We start from the raw sequence: 20,754 nt of genomic DNA on the forward strand, positions 1-20,754 counted from the left end.
AGGGAGCTCAAAGCGTGGAAAAAATCAAAGAGGACATTAGTCCCACATTTCCCTTATGTAGAAATCTTTTGTTATTTAAATATAACAATAGTCAAAAGCTAATATGAATTTAAGATGTGTGGCTTCTGTAAAACCCAAGTTCTCATGTGGGTCCGTACGTTGGTGGATGCTGCTTGGAGGTGTGATGTTAGCGGGGTTGAATAAAGAAATTTTTTAATTAAAGATGCCAACATGCTGATGTGGTGTCGTTGAACCGGATGCTGCCACGTGTCAAGGATCAACAAATGGTGCTTCCTCGCAAAAAGAGTTGCGTGGAGGTTAAAAAATGTGAGGATGCGCTTGGGCGCCACGTGGCACGACAGGTCCCGCAGGTGATGCGATGGCCAAAACGAGTAGTTCAGATGGAGGCACAGGATTTTGCCATGTGGCGAGATCCGACGGTCTGTGCATCCCCGTAATATGGAGTTGTAGGGATTTAAGTAATGCGGGGAAGTGCCTTGGTGACATATGGCACTGGGTTCCTGTGGCACTGACGTGACATTTGAGAATAGTGGTCGGCCAATCAGAAGCTGCCACGTGGCAGAAAGTTGGTCAACTAAAGGTTGACCTCCGATTGGAAAGAGAGGGAAAATATATGATGTTTGAAAAGATAAATTTTTAATATATTTTCTTAAAAAAAATGCACGTGATTGAGTTTTTTTTCAAAAGGATGCATATTATAAAGTTTGGACATTAGATTTTTAAATTTTTGAAATAAATTTAAAAAATCAAATGTGAAGACCATGTTTTTTATACCAGAGGGGTCATTTTTAAAATGATTTTCAGTGGGTTTCTGATAAGCAAAATAGGCGATGTTATATATCTTCAAAATTGGGAGAAGATGAACTTTTTGATTCTGGAGTCGATTTTTGCACATGTATTAGTTTGTTTGAGCTACACGAGGTTTTCTATCAAGTACCTGAATTGCAACTGTTTTCAGACTAGGAAGTTCAGTTGTGATTTTTTGGCAAGTTAATAGCTTGAAAATGTGTAAAAGACAAGGAGAATTCAATTGGGGGCATCTCTGAGTTAGTTAAAGCAAGTTTTATCAGCATTTTGATGCAAATTAGATATTTAGCAAATAAAGGATTTCATCATTCAGAAGGGGATATTTTGCAATTCAGTTACAAGGCAATGATGAAATCAAATCAGATCAAGATGGAGAAGGAAGGACAAATTTTTCAGTTGCCAGAAGATTGAATTTCAAGTGGACACTTGTTAAGTAAAGATCAGATCTGGAAATTCTTTCTCTTCTATATCATTCTTTCTTTCTGTCATTTAGGGGGTTCCAGTTTCTAGGAAGAAAGAGTTCATTGCTGTGATACCATTAGGGATTCCAATTTTTGCACTATGAGACCATTGGTTCCAGTATTTTGACATGTTTCCATGACTGTGACACCATTTTCTTCAATAGAACTCTCATGTGAACAGCAATTGTAGAGATAATATAGATAGTTATGAGATATTAGGTTGTTTCATGTTTTAATTTTATGCATCTGAATGTATAGTTTCAAGGAAATGAATACATATGAGCAACAATTTCACTAGTTTTGTTTTGATTCTTGTCTCCTGTCTCAGCAATTTGTAAGTCTTATGTGGTTTTGGAACAAAGGTTTCAGACCCATTTGCATCCCTTTCAGGTTGTATGTTTGATGTATTTTTCTGTTGGACCAAAGGGCCAAGTAAATGCTCGATATGTTTAAACAAGGTTACTAGTTGTTTGAGAAGGATATTTTGTGAGAATGAGACCTGAATGAACACTGATGTATGAGTCACAAGGCGGTTGGATAGATTTGATGTCTGGGTATATGAGATATGTCCTGATGTCACAGATGTATGTTTTGAATTCATGGAATTGCCCAATGGATTAGGCACTGATCAGTTATAGGATCACTAGTTATACTGTTGCATTTTTGAGGTTTTGTTGAATCAACATCTTTAATCAAATGAATTTCCCTTTCATGTTGAAGAACTATAAACAGAATGCCCTCACTCAGCTTATGAATTTCATTGTTTTGCATCTAGCTAATGCAGATATATGTTATTTCATAAGTTATTAGGAGAAATAAGGGTTTTATCTGCTTCATAATAGATTTAGTGTATGCTTTGACAACTGGTACCATATAAGGAATCTATAGATTCACCCGCCTAGGTTTTGTAGAGCCTGAAGTGCAGAAGGAGTATAGCCTTACAGTTGGCCTGGTGTATGAATGGATGTGTTGATAATGGGAGTTAGCTACCCCTAGATGCATTTTTTTCTCATCAGGGTAATTGGAAATGGGTAACATTTTCAAACACCAACAAGTTACATGCTTACCATCATATTTAGATATATTTATTTCCCAATTAGGTTTCTATTCTCTATAATAGACTATGATATTCCTATTCTTTGCATGTTCATAACTAAATTAAAAATCAACATAACTTCTTGGATTTATCAACACATCCTTCAGGTTCCCAATGATTACTTGAAAAATTTCATTGAGTTCTTGTTTACTTTTCAAGGAATATCAAAACAATACAATTTAACATTGTAATAGGTTGGAAGTATCCTCATACCTTGATAACATTGTATATTTTTAAAGTTTTACATTCTTATTTACTCACCATTTTATTTTATCTATCCAATATTTTAGTCCTAAGAAACAAAATTAAATTACGAAGATCATAGGTTTCCTTTATTTATGTTGTAATGTCTAAATCAATAGTAGTCCACTTGATCACTTCCATACTTGATATGAACTAGAATACTTTCATGAGCGATATGGTCAGACATAATTTGACTTCTACTAAAGATGATGAGAAACACTTTCTCTTTGATTTCTAGGTTATTTTCTCATTTCTAGTTACATGATTGAAAAATGTTTTAGGGTTCTTAATTTAGATTTCTCCCACGGTGATTTTGTTCAATGTAATTTTGAATACTTTATGACATCATAATTTTCCTTAATATAACTACAAAATTCTTGCATCTAATCATTTTTTTCAAGTCAACAAGACTGGGTTATCTACTATGGATGACCATTTACAATATTTAATACCAATTTCAAGTTTTGCTTAGGTTTACTCCTCAGTGTCACAATTTAGAAAGAATACATCTACTTATTAAAATTTTGCAATGAGAAATCCCTACTTTGTATAGTAACATCTAAACTTCCATGCTTAATCGTGGACCCATTGTGTTGCTCAAGTGTCACAGAACTGGACTTTGATACTGAAATGTCATGCCCAAAAATTCAAGGTAAAAACACAACAACAATTTTTATTTTATATTTAAAAAAAGTTAAATAACCACTATGTTTAGTACATGCCCAAATGAATACGTTACATAAATTTGACAAAGGATTAAAGTGAGTCTTAATTACATTTTGTTGAGGTGTAGAGTTGTCATGTCAAACATATTGTATGGGTTCAAAATAACATAAGTCATGGTGCTAGAGGAACGCCTAGTTTGGGTTGACTAGGTTGGTTGACTAAACCCTAGTTAAGTGTTGACATCATGTTTTTGAGGGAATTCAGGTTTCCATAGTTCCTTGGTTGAATTTGGATTAAATTGTTTAGGTTTGAGTGAGGTTTGGTTCACATAATCCACCTTGTGACATAATCTTGAGATAACACCCCTATCATGGTGCATTCGGGTTTAAAACCTAATTGCTGATTAGGTGAACCTTACTTGACCAATTTTCAATTCACATTATTATGTTTGTGAAACTTCATAAATTACATTGTGTATAGTGTCATCTTCTATTTTTTTAGTGTGTCGGTTCAATCCCGTAGGTTAACTAGTTCTACGTCTTCCACAAGTTTATCTAATACCTTAATAATTGATTCCAATTATTAAAATAAACTATTAAACTAATTAAAATAATTAAATATTTATTATTAAATCATTTACAATGTTCATTTCATTTTAAAACATAATCCAATTTACCAACTCAAGATGTCTAGTCAACTTCATCTTACAACCCCTTTTAAACATTACATGCACATTAACATCTTGATAACACCTTAAAATCAAAACATTAATAAACATTAAAATTATATATAATTAAATATTTAATATAATAATATAATTCTTAGGTTCATTCATTCTTTTAAACCTAATTATACATATACTCATACATTGAAGAACATGGGTTTACCTCCCTATGTTACTATCTTGGTTAAACTCCAATACTAATCTTATAGACTAATGTTCATAATCCTTTTTACCAACTTTATTAAATATTGATTTTCAATCACAAAGATAAAAATTTAATTTCTATATGTCCATTAAAATATTTAACTTCAAAATCAAAAACTCAAGTCATTAACTTCTAACCATCCCCTAACATAATACTAAGTCTACAACTCCCTTTCTAAAAAATACTATTTTTAAATTGCCCTTTTTCCCACAACAAATTTCAAATTTATTAATAAAACCAAAAATACTAAAGAAAAAAATTTAAATATCTTAAACCATAGCTAAACCATATTACTTTTCAAATCTCTTTCGAACCTATCCCAACCATACTAATCCCTATATTTTTTTCTTAATCCCTACCCTACCCCTAACCTACACTGCCACTTGCCAAGTGGCCTACCCTCTTCCTAAGGCTATTGGGAGGTACCCTACGTACTTAGTAATCTTCCCCATGCCATAAAAATGTAGAAAGGGTCAGCCCAAGGCCAAGTATGCATTCTTGGCTTGAAAGTTTAAAAAGTTTGCAAGAAAAGGTGAACAAAAAGGTAAGTCATGTTGCAATATTAAAATGTCATTGAATTGAAAGTTTTCAAAACCATTTCTACTCTTCATTTCCTAGTCAATGCCTATGTCACCTAAGATGGTATGCATGAAAAAGTGGGGAATGGGTTGGATAAACAAAATGGGGGGAGTTATGTCATAAAATTTGTAAGGACCCTCCTCGTGCATACCTATTAATTATGAATCCTTTGTTAAAACTGTTACGGAAGAATTGTCTCAGAAATGAAGTAATGTGTTATGTTGCGAATGTCTTAAAAGAAACTAAGATTAGCTGATTCATTCATGTTTTAGATATTTAATGATTCAAGAACTACTACATTATCCTGACTGTTAAAACGTTAAAATTTCACTAACGATGGTATGAGGCATTTTCACCTGATGATAAGGGTGTTTATTTTTTTTGGTATTCTGATGATTAAGTTTTATGCTTCAGATAGTTCAGTATTCTTTGATTGGTGTTGTTATGATGATTAGGTGTATGCATGCCTAATGATGATTATTCTAGTACTTTAATTTGAATTAATGAATGAGTTATGTGGTATTGTTTATGTGATTCAGATGATTAAATGTGGGTAGAAATGGATTAAATAGTTGATTTTATGAAAGATTAATGTTTTAAATTATGTAACTATATAGATAAGTTTTGAATATATGTATGTGATTTTCTTGAGCTACTGATGTGTGCAATGAGTGTGCATGATATTTTAGCTAGGAGATCTAATGGAGAAACGAAACTGAACCCTATATATCAATTGTGGAAACTAGGGTTAAATCTGATGAAAGATGCAAACCTCATTGTTCGTATTTTATTTGTGTCATGGATTGAATGAATGTATCATCCTGTAACCTTTAAATGTTAATGTTTTGTAATAGTATTTTTATAGTGTCACTTGACATTCGTGAATTGTATATGCATTCCAAAATGATAGTTAGGGTTAACCAAGTGACCTAATGATATAAGTCAGATTAGGCTAGTGACCTTTTTGCTAATTACTGAGTAATTAAGGTTAATTACCCTAATCAGAATTAGTGAGTAATCTCCATTTTAGGAAGTTTTTATTAAATCCTAAAATTTTCCTAGATTTTGATAGGTCCCTAATTAATCCTTAAGGCCTAAAATCATGAAATCTAAGTACACAAAGGGTATGGGTATGGGTTGGGGACATTTTCCACCTCCCTAGCCCCTTTTGTTGACTTTTATGGTCACTCAAAAACTCCATTTTTGCTTTGGTGCGAAAATTGAATGATTTCATCATGGGTTGAATGACTTTAACTCAACCTTGAGGTTAGCCTTAGGTTTAGTGGAGTTAGAAGCCTCTAGAACTTTAGGCAAGTGGGGGGGGAGTTATTGCATTTTAGAGGTAGTTGAGTTTTGATCTTATTTAGAGGCATTTTTGAGAGGGTTTTGGGTGTTCACCCAACCTCTAGTTTTAGAGGGATTTTTAGAATTGAAGGAGAAGGAGAGGAAAGCTAGCTCTTCTCAAACTTGTTCATTGCCATAACCTATTTTCTTGAAGGTAGGAATACTTTACCTCATTTGTTTTATGTAGTGCTTCATGTTTCAATTTTATTACTTATGTATGTTTGTATGTGTGTTGAGTATGTTGGGAGGGATTGGGAAACAATTTTTCTTCAATGTTTTTCCTTTGTGTTTGTTTTGAATTTTTGAAGTTTTCTTTCATGGGTGTTTGGCATTACTCACCCTCGTATAGGGAAGAAGTGGCCATTTTCAGGGAAAGGTCTTCAGTTGGACTCCAATAGTGTAGAGTCTCTTCTTAGGACGAGGAGATGGAGAGAGGGTAGGGTGTTATGGGCCCCTACCTATCAGCACAAACCATGTATGATTTTTGGCATTTAAGAATGGAAGAATGGAAGTTCTTGAGTTATAGCCCCAATTGGGCACCCATTTTGGTGTTGTGTCTGACATCTCCTGTTGGAAAAATCCACCTTCTCCCTAGTTTTGATTCAATGCCAAACTTGTTCTAAAAACTCGGTATGGGAATTAATGTCTGATTTTGTCTCCTTGTTATGGTTGTTGTCACCTGGTTAGTTTTCCATTCTCTCCACGATCTCACCGATGTATTACAGAAAATGAAATGGGTCCCTTGTTAAGGGCCATGAAGGAAATTTAAATTGATTGTTGAAGTTCAATTATGTTTGATATTGAAATCCTATGTAAATGGTATTTAAACTTTTTGTTGTAGTGGCAACGATGTCAGGTTTTCTTCCTGGTTCTTTCCTAGTGGAGCACTTGAATTAGGTGGTTCAATAAAATGAATGAGAAATGACTGAACCACATTTGTTTATAAAAATTGAGTTATATTCCTGCTTATGATATTTTTGGTATTTCAATTTATGCATATGTTTTCTCGAAATCAAAAGTAATGATGTTTCACCTTCCTACAAAATTCTTATATTTCAAAATCCTATTCTTTTGATTGAGATTAATTATATAACATAGTGATTTATATATATTAAGTTATGCAATTTAAGTTTAAAATATGTTAAGAAAATTTGCATTTAATTGGTACTTGAATTTCGTAATTATACCTGAGTATGAGAAAGTTAAGTAATTCTATTCAAGTACTTATGTATTGCATTTAATCCTATTATCAGTTTAAAAAAATAAAATTGTTAGCGTGTTTTTTCCCTATATTTTGGGCATGAAAAAATTTATTTGGTGAGTTCAAAGGTAAAGAATAAAGGTAAGTTTTATATTGTTTTGTAATGATATTCTTAGATATTTTCCTATTGACTTTAGGTATATTTAAAAAAATTATTTATTTATTTATTATTATTATAATGATTGTTAAAAATAAAAATTGAATTAATTTTTCCTTCCTCATGCATTTGGCAGAATGTTGTAGGTGCCTGTTGTGGCCATTTTTGAAAACTTGGTTTTCTTTGCAAGAAGTTTTAACAATGATTTGTGGGTAGTGTATTTATATGGGTGAGTGTTACTAAGGACCTTATTTATTTATTTTGACAATATTAATTTAGCATTTTCTATAGGTCTAAGGGGATGTTTTATATTTATAGTATGTATTCTAGGATTAGATTAAATCTCATTATTGCATTTCCATTAAGTACATAAGGTGTTGATATGCAATATACATGGAATCTACTTGAAATCAACATTAAACCTTCATAGGAACTCAATTATAAAATAAGATCACTTAAAATTCTAAGTCCTTTTTACTACATGATATTCATGAAATAAACTTAATTTACATTATTTTAAATCTAAAGATTTCATAAGGAACTATGAAGTTATCCATTCAAAACTCATGAAAAACTAATATACTTGAGAGTAAGATTAAGTTTGAAACTCGTGCAAGTTCTATAAATCACATACTTCATTTAATACAATAATTCATATTTACATTGTTAGATTTAGAATGATCAACAATTTCTCTATTACATTAAAAAAAAACTAATTATATCCTTTCTTTGTTTCAAGTAAATAATGTACAAGAAAGGGATAAAAAAATGGAGAAGCCTCCATGACAGCGAAAATCGAGGACATTAAGAAGATTTTGAATCCTATCTTGCTCCACTAAAAAGTATTCTTCAAGAAATCTACAAATAAACAAAGCCAACCATGGAGAGCTCACCTCCCAACTAAGATCTCAATGTGAGGCTACACCCCGAGCTAGGATAACCAGTAACCGACTGGGTGACATTCAAAAAATAATCATAATGACACATACAACATATAGTTCCCATCCAAGGCATGCACAATAGGTTTCATAATGAACCTACAGCTAGGGAGAAGATAATTTTTTCAAGGTAGGAGATGTCAATCATGAACACAAATCATATGCCTCTTCCGAGGCTACCAAATCACATAAACTTACATTTCTTTCTCTCCTTATTTCCCCCAAAAAAAATTATTTTGTATCGAAAAGCAAGAGCCCTGTGAGGCCTCTCCCCAACCTATCATATTATAGTTGATACATTATTATTTTGATACTTCATGACTTGATATGTTGAGACATTGTCAGATACACTGGACATTATTATGTTATTTTATGTCGTGTGATGTTTTACTTTGAGATGCTTTATTGGGTTATTTCAATGTTTTATGAACATGTATATTAATGATGAAGTATAGTAAGTGAATGTAGAATTAGGAATATGATTAACACCTTGATTATGCAATTTTTGATAGTTAAATATATGAGCAGAAATGAGAGAAATAGTTATTTATAGGAAAGATTGATGTTTTGATTTATGTGATTATCTAGACAAGTTTTGAATATATGCATGTGATTTTTCTCAGGCTATTGATGTGTGAAATGACTGTGCAAGATTATTAGCCAAGAAATCTAACAAAAAATTGGAACTCGACCCTATGTACCATTTGTGAAAATTAGGGTTGAGTCTAATGAAAGATGCAGACCCCATTGTTTCATATTTCATTTGTATCATAAATTGAATGTGTGTATCATCCTGTAATCATTAAGTGTTAATGTTTTGTAATAGTGATCTTATAGTGTCACTTGACACTCATGCTTCATATATGCATTTCAACATGATAATTAGGGTTAGACAAGAAACCTTATAACCCAAGATGGATTAAGTTAGTAACCTAAGACTAATTAGTTAGTTATCAAGATTAATTACCCTAATCAGAGTTTAGTGGTAAGATTTTATTTCCTAATATTTTTAGAAAGTCCAAATATTTCAAGCAATTTAATAGGTCATTAAATAGTCCTAGAGGCCAAAAATTATGAAAACTAAGTGCCTAGGGGGTATATGTATGGTTGAGGGCATTTTCCACCCCTCTAGCCCCTTTCGTTGACTTTTGTGACCACCCAAATATCCTATTTTTGCTTTAGTACAAAAATTGGAATTTCACCATGAGTTTGACAAGTTATACTCCACCATGAAGTTTTCTTTAGTGATGAGGTTAAGTTAGAAGACTCTAGAAGCCCTTAGTCAAGTGGGGGAGTTATTGCATTTTGTAGGTGGTTGAGTTAGGAGCCTATTTAGTGGCAGATTTGAGGGTGGAAGAGTGTTCACCCAATCTTTGCATTTGGAGAGTAAAGTTAGGATTGAAGGAGAAGGAAGAATAACTCTTCTCAAATTTTAGTTTGCCATAACCATTTGTGAAGATAGGAATCCTTCAAGTTCATTTCTTCATGTTGTGTTTCATTTCTTAAAGTAGGTTGCTACATGTGTGTGTTTGTATGTATAAAGAAACATGTTAAGGGATGGGATTGTGATGAGTTTTCTTTAAAGGTTTTCCTTTGTGTTTTTATATTTTGATTTTTGAGAAAAATTGTAAGGGTTGTGTTGGCATTACTCACCCTTAGATAGGGCAGAAGTGGCCATGTATGGGAGGAGGGCTTCATTTGGACTCTAACAGTGTAGAGTCTCTCCTCATGATGAGGAGAGGGAGAGAGTGGGGTGATATGGGTCCCTACTTGTCAGTACAAACCATGTTTTGTGTTTTGGAAATTGAGAAATGAAAGAAAAAAAGTTCTAGTGATTATAGCCTCAAAAGGGCATCTATTATGGTGTTGTGACTGACTTGTCCTATTTGGAGAAATCCACCTTCTCCCTAGTTTGGTTCAGTAAATGAACCTATTGTGAAAACTTGGCATGAGAGTAAATGGGCTGATTGTGTCTTCATGTTAAATCTGTTTGTCTCCCGGTCAGTTTCATTTTCTCCATGGTTACCTTAACGAAATTTGTAAATTTCACAGTGGCTACCTTGTTATGGAGCCAAGTAGAAATTTCAAAGTTGTTATTTCAATTCAAATGTGTTGGGAGATTTCTCCTTGGGATATTGATCCTGTTATAAAATGTTATTATTAAACTTATTCTCGAAATGACCATGATGTCGAGTTTTCTTCCCTAGTTCTTTCCCAACGAAGCCTTTGAATTAGATGATTCAATAAAATAAATGAGAAGTGGCTATCCCAAGTGTGTTAGAAAAAATTGTGTATGTTCCTTTCATATAGTATTCTGTATGATTACATTTATATGCATATGTTTTTTAGAAAATGGATGAAGTGATGTTTTACCTTTCCTGTGGCATTCTTATAGTTCAAATTGTATTCATGTGATTATGGTAATTGGATGAAATTATGTAATATATAATTTTATGCAATTTAATTTTGAATTATATTAAGAAAATTTAATTTACATGAATGGTACTTCATTTTGTATTTTTGTAATTATTAGGAAGTAAAATTTTCCTATTCAAATGCTTAAACATTACTTCAAACTCTATGCTATAATGCAACATAGAAAAAAAATAATTCTCTTGCCTTGAAAACCAAATAGATTTAAAAATCCAACACTTAGAAAAAAAAATAAGGGACTTGAGAAAATTTATCTCCTTAGAGAAAATACGCTCTCTGCCCTTTGTAGGGAAAATTTATATCACCTTTACAATAGAGCATATTCCTAAAGATTACCTTTTGTGTCTTTTAAACATTCTTTTAAGCATTATTTATGTAATTATAAAATTCAATAAAATTAAAATTAAATAATAATAATAGATGACTATCCTATCCTAAAGCCTAACCACTAAATTTTAACATTACTTCTACCCTCCTCCTTACCATCTTAGGCGCATGTCTTTTTGACCAAGTGCAAAACATTAAAGGGCTTGACCTCACTCACCTTTCTCCTATTGGCTCCTGGTCTGCATGTACCCCATGCAATTTTAGGACTAGTGCTTGAATTTCATTGGGTGATGTGTTATGCTATAAAGAGGGGGTGGGGGGGAAGGTGACATCTTTAATTTTGATGGGATGGGCCACCCTGACCCTATCCCCATCCTTCCCAAGTGCTGCCTCATGCCTTCCTTGGGTAGCATGGAGGGTGGGGGGGATATGGGGCCATGTGCCCATGTGGGTGGAATGGGAGTAGTTAGGCGCTAGGGGGTGTGGGGTAGATAGGTAAAGGTGAAGTTAGTAAGTAGTAAGGTTAGTTTGTGTTAGAATATGTAGTGGTAGGAAATGTTAGTAAGTTTTAGTGTTAGATTATTATTGGTTAAAGCTAGTTGTTAAATGTTGATATTGGAATTAGTTGTTTTAATTTATTAGATTATGTTAAAGTTTTAAGTTAGGATTCGTATATTAGATGTTAATATTAGTGTAGTTAGTTATTTTGTTTTAATTGTAATATTTTGATTAGTTAGATTTAGATTTATTTAATTTGTTACTAAAGTAATTTAATTATGTTGTTAATTAGTATTTTGCTTAATTAATATTATATTGGTGAAGTTAATTTTATTTTAAATTAGCTTTAGTTGTAATTTATGTTTACTAGTAGATTTAGTGTATTGTTGATTTACATATGAAATATTAAAAAGTAAATAAAAATAATATATTATTTTAGATTAATTTAATTCAATTAAAATATATATTATTTTTTCATCTAAGGCTTAATTAATATTAGTAATATTTAGGATGCAATTGATAACACTAAAATTATTAATATTAATATATTGAAATTTAAGATTGATTTTGAAAGATGAGTTAGTTAGCAAGATAGTTGGTGGGGATGTTATATTGGGGTCTGATATAATATAAAAAAATGTTAAAATCGATTAAATAATGAATGTTTAAAATGAAATGATTTAATCCTACACTTTTGGATACAAATTGAAAAGTAGTCGTAAGGTGTTGTTGGGGGAACCTATATTTGCATTTCAACCTACCATATTTTAACTTGTGAAACAAATATGTAGATTTATATCAAAACCTAATGTGTCATGTAAGTCGTAGTCAACTATATCTCAAACTTAGTGGATTAATTAACTCAAAAAAAAAAAATTCCACATGATTTTGCCTTGTTATTTTGGGCATGACAAGCCCATAACACCTTAATTTCTCTCTCTCCTCATCATGAGAAGAGACTCTGCACTGACCTAGAGTCTAACTAAATCCCTTCTTCCATACATGACCACTTCTGCCCTATTTGAGGGTGAGTAATGTCAACACTCCCTTTATAGTTTCCCTAATAAAACAAGGAAAAGAAAACATGAAAAGAAACATATAAAATCTACAATTACCCATCCCTCACATGATACAACATACATACATACCATGATATGTAAGAATTTAACACATAGAAGCAATGAACAAGAACATAACCATGGTAATGAAGATCCTACCTTCATAAAGGTTATGGCAATAAAATTTGAGATGAGCTAAATCCTCTTCTTCCTTCCAACTCCAAACTTGACTTCTCTAAATGTAGAGAATGAGTGAACAACCTTCAACTCTCAAAATAACCACTAAATAGCTTCTAAACCCCCCTACCCAAAATGACAATAACTCCAAACTTGACTTAAGCCTTCTATGGTCTTCCCACTTTTTCCTATCATCACAACAACTATTTAGGAGAAGTGAAAACTTGACTAACCTCATGGAGATGGTCCATTTTCGCACAAAGAGAAAATTGAGATATTTTAGGGGTCATAAATGCTATTAGGAAGTTCTAGAAGGGTGGAAAAGGTCCCCAAACCATATACATACCACTTGGGCACTTGAATAACATTAGATTTTGCCTCTAGGAACAATTTATGACCTATATAAGTGGCTTGAATTATTTGATCTTCAAAACCCTAAGAATGTAACCTTTTTGCTAAATCCTAATTAAAGGAAACTAAATAGGGTTACTAACTAATCAGTCTTAGATTAAGGGGTTACTTTACTAATCCTAAATTGACATGTCAGCACATATATGCATATAATTAGTGTCAAGTGACACTATAAGATTTACTTTTGCATAACATTTGACATGTCCATAAATACAGAATGATACACACACATTTAGATTACAATACAAATTAAACACTTGACAATGAGGTTCGAATCACTTTATTGGATTCAACCTTAGTCTTATAATTTACATATAGGGTCAATTTTTGATTTTCCAATTAATTCCATGGTTAATAATCCTGCACACTCAATTTGAATATCAGTAGTTTGATAACATCACATTCATATATTTAAACTAAATTTTCATAATCATATTGATCAAAACATTTAAACTTTCATTTGAATAACCTTTCTCATTTCTAAACACATATTTAATCATCACTAATTGCATAGTCAACATAACATAACATATTCATCACCTTGAATTAAAATACTAGAATAATCATTATTAGGCATGCATATACCTAAACATCATAAACATCATCAATAGAGCATATTAAACTAACTGAATGCATATAACCTAATCATCAAGGTACCATAATTAACATCAACATCATAAGGTGAAACACCTCATATCATTATTTTTGAAATTAAAAGCAACCAAAAAACAAGGGGGTCAGCCCTTAATAGTCGAAAGGTTGGTACTCAGCACATTACTAGCCAATATCAAAAAATAGATAAGTAGAACAAGAGTACCACCAGGCAAAGACTTATACCCAAAACCAGAAAGCTAGAACCAGAAAGGAAATAACCTAGCTACTAACCACAAAGTCCAAAAAGGCACCCAGGCCTAGTAAAAAATTAAATACAACTGATTACCATCAAAACCATAACTACCATAAAAGTATATAAAGTCTTTTGATCCTTAGATCCCCATAACTGAACAGAACAAAAAAAGGCTTAGATTTCTTTTTTCCCTTTTCCCCTTGCACGAAGTAGAATCTGGGCCCAATCATCGGCAAGAAACTTGAAGAGTAATTTTTTGTCCTCCATGTCCAAGCCAGCTTCCTCCTTCTCCTATGCCAACAATTGAAGGGTAGTAGCAGCATCATGAGTAACTTTAAGTCCAAACATAAAGAAGGTGAAAAACCCCTCCTTCAAAGCTTTGACCCTTTCCTCCAGGTTCATGTAATGCTCCTCCACCACCTTAGTCTCCTCTTTATGCTCCTCGACCTTCTTTGCAGCAACCTCCTTCATTTTTTATCCCTGTGGTTTATCTTGCAACACCCGTGGGTTAGAGGAGATCTTTGAATTTTCCTTAACAGGGGAAGAAATGGTAATTGGGGAATTATCCTTTTTTCTCATCTCATCACAAAAACTAATAGGTTTAAGAGAGAAGCTGGCTAAAACATGGGTTGTCTCAGTATTCCTTTCTTTGTTGTCTGACACTTGAGTTTGAGTATCATCCATCAAAATGTTCCCAGAATTGAAACTTTTTCCCCCTCCTCATTATCTTCATCCTTTTTGGAGTTGGAAATATTTTCCTTCTCCCTTCTGTCATTGTTATTGCCTGAGATATCTTCTTCAACTTCCTCAACAAGGTATCTGATAGACTACTGCTTAACCCTAGCCTGGGACTGAGCTAACCTACCAGACCTTCTTCTTGCTTTTCCCCTAATATCCTCACCAGAATCCTCTCCAACAACCTCAACCACCTCATCAACTTTAATTTTCTTATTTTCCTTTTTTTCTAGGGCTAAGTCAAGTTTTTTCTTTTTTTTAGTATCGTTGCTAGGAGATGGCCTAGGAGTATAGATTTTTGTCCCCATATTGGACCTTGGGGGGGGGGGGGAACTAAACTATGGCGGGGGTTTTCCACAACAACCTCTCTAGGGGGACACAAAGCTAAGTGGAACTGATATAGATGGAAAATTAACCCCTGATGAATAATGGTGAAGTTTAAGCCTTTTCTCTTTTTTTCCTTAATATCATTAATCATATCCTCAAGTGAATGCAGAAGGAAAAATGGAATGGAAATGAAATCCCTATTTTTGAAGTGATTTAACAAAGGAAAATGATAATAATAGCACACTCCAAACCTGCCTTCCAGTGTGAGATACTTCATGAGGACCAGACACACATCATCCCAGGGCTCAGGTAACTTATCCCTTTTAAACCCTCCTCTGTAGTGAATCGGCTCCTCATTCTTCCCAAAGAAGTTCTTCATGCTAGCCTCATCTGAGACTTTAGTGACTTTCTTCCATTTTTTCCCTTCACTATGAGTCCTATTGCCATGGCAATTACCTCCTCTGTGACTTGAAATGTAATGCCATTGATTGTAACCTTCCTATCGTTCCAATTATTCACAAATTGTAACACACAATTTTCATTGTACCTAGCCATGGACATCATATAGGGCAAAAAACCCCCTTCTTTCAGTAGATACCAAGTTGCCATCCTGTCCTTGAATTTCTCTAACCTCGTTGGTTCCAACCGATTCAGATCACCTCCCATTTCAATTCCTCCACTATCCGGCCTTTCTTCCTCCAAAATATGCATCAAAACTTTATCACTTTCAAATTCTTTATGGAAACTCTCTTGCTTAAATCCTTTGAGGTTTGTAGGTATTAAAAAACCTACTTTTCTCTCCCCGTCGATTTCTGACATCCCAATCCATAATATCTATCGTACTTCCATTTGGAGAGCGATTCGAAGCTTGCAATGAGTTTTTATAATTACAAAAAGAAAATTTCCTTAATTTGTAATTACTCCACTTGTCATTTATATGGCCATGTCTATCTCTTATTTCTAAAATGCTAAAGTTTAATTTAGCGACAAAGTTCTCCATCTTGCCAAATTTGGCCTTACTTTTAAGTTTTGTGATCACCATTTTGAATTTTTCCACCGTTTTCCTTGGATATCAACATCCTTTAATTTTCGTTGATATCAACTAAATTTTCCCAGCACGTGATTGCCCTAACGTTAAACCCCATGCCATAGTGTTTGCCACTTGATTACCCTCTCGGTAGATATGCTATAGGTGGACCATTCTCATTTCATCCAATATATTTTTAATATCCAGGATAATATTTCTAATCTTCCATCCCAATTTTTTCTCCCCTTTTACCTAATCAATCACAAGTTTGGAGTCCCCTTCTCTAGTTAACTCTAAAATGTTTCTTTCCCTAGAGAGTTAAAGACCTCATAATAATGTCATAGCTTGTGCCACATTATTGCTATCAATCCCCACCTAGCCTGCATAGACCAATAGAACATCACCATTCCTGTCTCTCAGCACACCTCCAACCACTCCTTGTCCTCCTTTTGTAGCTCCATCAAAATTCAATTTATACTATGTGATGGTGGGTGGTCTCCATATTGTCTGTTGTCTCCTCCTCCTAGTGAAGTTATCAAAAAGGAAGAAATCCTCTTGAAAACCCCAATTCTCAGCCACAATGCCTACAAGTCTTTTGGGTTCCTCCTTTGGCATCTTGTATTTAGCTACCCTTAGATTTTCCTTCAATAGTTTGTTCATCACTCCAAAAACCACTTCAATCATCCTATTTTCCTCCCTGAATATCCTGTTATTCCTTTCTTTCCATATGTTCTAGCATACATATGGTGGGATAATCTTCCATAAAAGAATTAGTCTTGGATGATGGAATGGGCAATCCCAATTGTCCACAAACTATCCCAAGTTATCTTTCATGACCCAAGCCACCCCCAATCTTTCCCAAACCTTAGTCCAGATGTCAACCGCAAACTAACATTCAATGAAAAGGTGGTAAATACTTTCTTCCTTTTGTTCACAAAGGCAGCAATGGTTTGTTATGTAGAATCCCCTTTTTTTCAAATTATCAATTGTTAAAATTTTTCCATGTTGAACTGTCCACAAAAAGAAATTAATCTTAGGTATAAGGTTACTGATCCATACCTTGCTCCACATAGTTGGGCATAGTTCCTTATTGAACATTAAGGTATAAGCAGATTTGACAGTGAAGTTCCCATTTGGTGTTAAATCCCAAGCCATGATATCCTCCTGTGGCAATAATGGGAGTCTTAGCTCCTTTATTAGTTCTTCTAGTTCCTCTATTTGAATACCTATCTCATGCGGATAGTCCTCCTTATACAACTTCTTCCATCTCCTCCCCTTATCAATGTAGTCTCCCACTTTAACCCCTACGTCCTCCTTAAGGAGTTCCATTAACCCACTATATTTACTTAAGGCCAGCGGTTTCCCATCCATCCACCTGTCTTCCCAAAACCTTATATTGAAGCCATTGCCCTCAATCCACCTCAATCCTTCTCTTAGTAGCCCTCTATTTCTAACAATGTTCTGCCAGATCTTTGAACCTCCCAGGAGGTCATTATTATATAGGTTCCACCGAAAGGAGGTATTAGACAAATATTTAGCTTTCATAATATTTCCCCATCTTGTATTTCCTTCTACTAGTCTCCATCCAATTTTTGTGAGAAGAGCTTTATTAAGGTCTTTCATTCTTCTAATCCCAAGCCCCCTCTTAGCTTTTGGTTTACACACCTCCTCCCAGTTGACCAGATTCAATTTATTTTTCTCTTCAGTCCCTGACCACAGGAAATTCCTTTGAATTCTCTCAATTTTCTCAGCCATATTTAGATTAATCTTAAATATGGATAAGAAATAAATAGGGATTCCCTGAAGAGCAGTAGTAATTAGTTGTAGTTTTTCGGCATTGCTTAATATCTTCCCTTTCCACCCTGCAAGCTTCTTTTGAATTCTCTCCACTATTGTATTCAAAAATTCATTAGAAACCTCCTTGATAGTGAGGGGGAGGCCTAAATAAGTGTCTTGACGGCAAGCATATTGGAAATCCAAAATTTTCCTAATCCTTCCTTGAAGTGAAGAACCAGTGTTAAAGAAATAAATCTTGCTTTTATAGTAGTTCACCCATTGTCCTGAGTTTTTTTCATAATTATGTAAAATCATTTTCCAGGCTTCAGCCTCCATGATTGAAGATTCCCCAATAGGAAGGTATCATCCACAAATTGTTGTATAACCTCAGCTTCAGCATTAGTGGCTGGTTTAACACCTCTAATACAGCTCAAATCTACTAATTTACAAAATGACCTTCCCAAGACTTCTGCTACCATGATAAATAGGTAAGGTGAGAGCGAGTCACCCTACCTTAAGCCTTTTCCTACCATTATGTTACCCCATGGGGACCCATTTAGTAGGAAAAAGTACTACATTGAGCTCACCATCAACATGATCATGTTTATAATTCTATTCTTAAATCCAATTCTTTCTAGTACATCCTGAAGGAAGTCCCAATTGACCTTATCATAAGCTTTGGAAATGTCCAACTTGAATGCCATTCTTGATTGCCTACTCTTTTCCATTGAATGGATAACCTCATGGGTTGTAATAGCCACATCAAGGATTTGCCTTCCTAGCACAAACCCCTTCTGAGGACTACCAATAATTTTTTCCAAGAAAGGCTTTAATCTGTTCACTAAAACCTTGGCAAAGACCTTGTAGATAGTATTACATAGACTTATAGGCCTAAAATCATTCAAATTTTGGGGATTGGAATTTTTTTGGAACTAGGGCAATAAAGGTCTTATTTATGCTCCGTAATAGTTTACCTATTCTAAAAAAATCCTTAGTTGCCCAAATTACCTCTGATTTTATCACCTCCCAGAAATGCTGAAAGAAAGCAGGTGGGAAACCATCAGGGCCTCGGGCCTTGAAAGCTTTCATTGAGAACAATTCCTTTTTCACTTCCTCTTCTATGATCTTAACAAGGATCAGATCATTTTCCTCTTCTCTTATACTCCTTAGGATTGAATTAATCAGACTTCTCTTGATCACCTGGTTCCCAACAAAGTTATCTTTCTTAAGCGCCTTACTGAAGTGGTCTACCACAAGTTTCCCCATTTCCTCTTGCTCTTTCAACACTCTTCCCGCTTCTCCATTTAGTTTTGAGATAGTGTTTCTTCTTTTGTGGTTAGAAGTAGATCTATGAAAGAAAGTAGTATTTTTGTCCCCTTCCTTTAACCATTGAATTCTAGATCTTTGTTTCCAAAAAATTTCCTCCTTTTGGAGGATCTCTTCCCACCTCCTTCTAAGTTTCTCCTCTTCTAGAATATTCACCTCCATGTTATTCCCTTCAGCTTTTCCTCTACTTCTCCTTTACTTTTAAAAAGGTCCCCAAATGAACTTTTAGCCCATGCTCTTACATTTCTTCGAATATTGTCAAGTTTTTGGGTAAGTCTGTACATTGCAGTACCTTCTATTCTTATATTCCACCACTCCTGAATCTTATCTTTGAATTCTAGATGTGACTCCCAAATTATTTCATATCTAAAAGGTTTCTTTCCCCCTTTAAAGCCATCCTCACAATGGAATAAAATGGGTGAGTGGTCAGACACCGTTATGTTGAGATTCTCCAAGTAGGAGTTACCCATGCTATTCCAATTCCCTGATAGTAATAATCTATCCAGCCTAACCTGAATGAGATCCTCACCTTTCCTATTATTAGTCCAGGTGTATGGGTTACCCCTCAGCTCCACATCCATGAAGTCCAACTTCCTCGTAAATTCATTTAGGTCTTGCAAGCTCTCCTGACATTCTCTGTTGCCTCCCCTCTTCTCCAAATGGTAAAGAGGAGTATTTAAATCCCCCATACACATCCATTTCTCTTCCAACATAGTTTTATATATCCTTATCAAATTGTCACACATTTCCTTCCTCCCCAATCTGCTATAAGGTGCATAGATATTAATTAGTTTCCAACTATGGCTATTCGATTTCAAATGAGTAAATATAAAGTTTTTTTCATTCTAGATCTCATAGCCCTTCAATGAGTTTAGACTCCACATGGTAGAAATTCCCCTCGATGCTCCATCTAAATCCCTATGTAAATACCCAACCCCTGGCCAGATATAGCTGGCAATTTTATCAAAATTTGAGCTAGACATTTTTGTCTCTTGAATTAACACACAGTCTATTTTTTCCTGAGATATTAATTGCTTAAGAGCATACTACTTCTGGGGATTATTCAATCCCCTTATATTCCATGAAAGGAGTTTCATTTCTTACCTTTTATTACTATCTCTAGTGTAAGCTATTTACCACTGGCTACATCTCTAGGAGTTTGCTTTGTCTTGGTAACTATGCTCGATGGTCTTCCTGCTATTCCTGAAACTCCAATATCTAGTCCCCCCCCCCCCCCCCCTTCTTTTGCACTTCCCATTCACCATTATCCTCCTCTTGAGGGAAAGAGGGGCTCATCTCCTTATCCATATTATCAATGCTTGCCATTACTCTTGCCGCTATCTCAGCCTGTGAGGCCTTGACTATCCTCA

General features: G+C 34.1%; 1 protein-coding gene across 1 annotated transcript; it reads right to left on the minus strand.

Annotated features, from left to right (window-relative positions):
* Positions 1–19,536: 19,536 nt before the first annotated feature.
* On the minus strand, positions 19,537–20,073 carry LOC149579409 (uncharacterized). Its single transcript, XM_089801667.1, has one exon. The coding sequence runs from the start codon at positions 20,071–20,073 to the stop codon at positions 19,537–19,539; it is 537 nt and encodes a 178-aa protein (XP_089657793.1).
* Between the last annotated feature and the right edge of the window lie 681 nt (positions 20,074–20,754).

Source organism: Cupressus sempervirens, chromosome 1 (genome assembly GCF_028749045.1).
Source record: "Cupressus sempervirens isolate cs-2001-9-10 chromosome 1, ASM2874904v1, whole genome shotgun sequence".
Taxonomy (NCBI): Eukaryota; Viridiplantae; Streptophyta; class Pinopsida; order Cupressales; family Cupressaceae; genus Cupressus; species Cupressus sempervirens.

Bases quoted from the DNA above. Each gene is read 5' to 3' on its own strand.
- LOC149579409 (XM_089801667.1), bottom strand. From the start codon at position 20,073: ATGGGGGATTTAAATACTCCTCTTTACCATTTGGAGAAGAGGGGAGGC.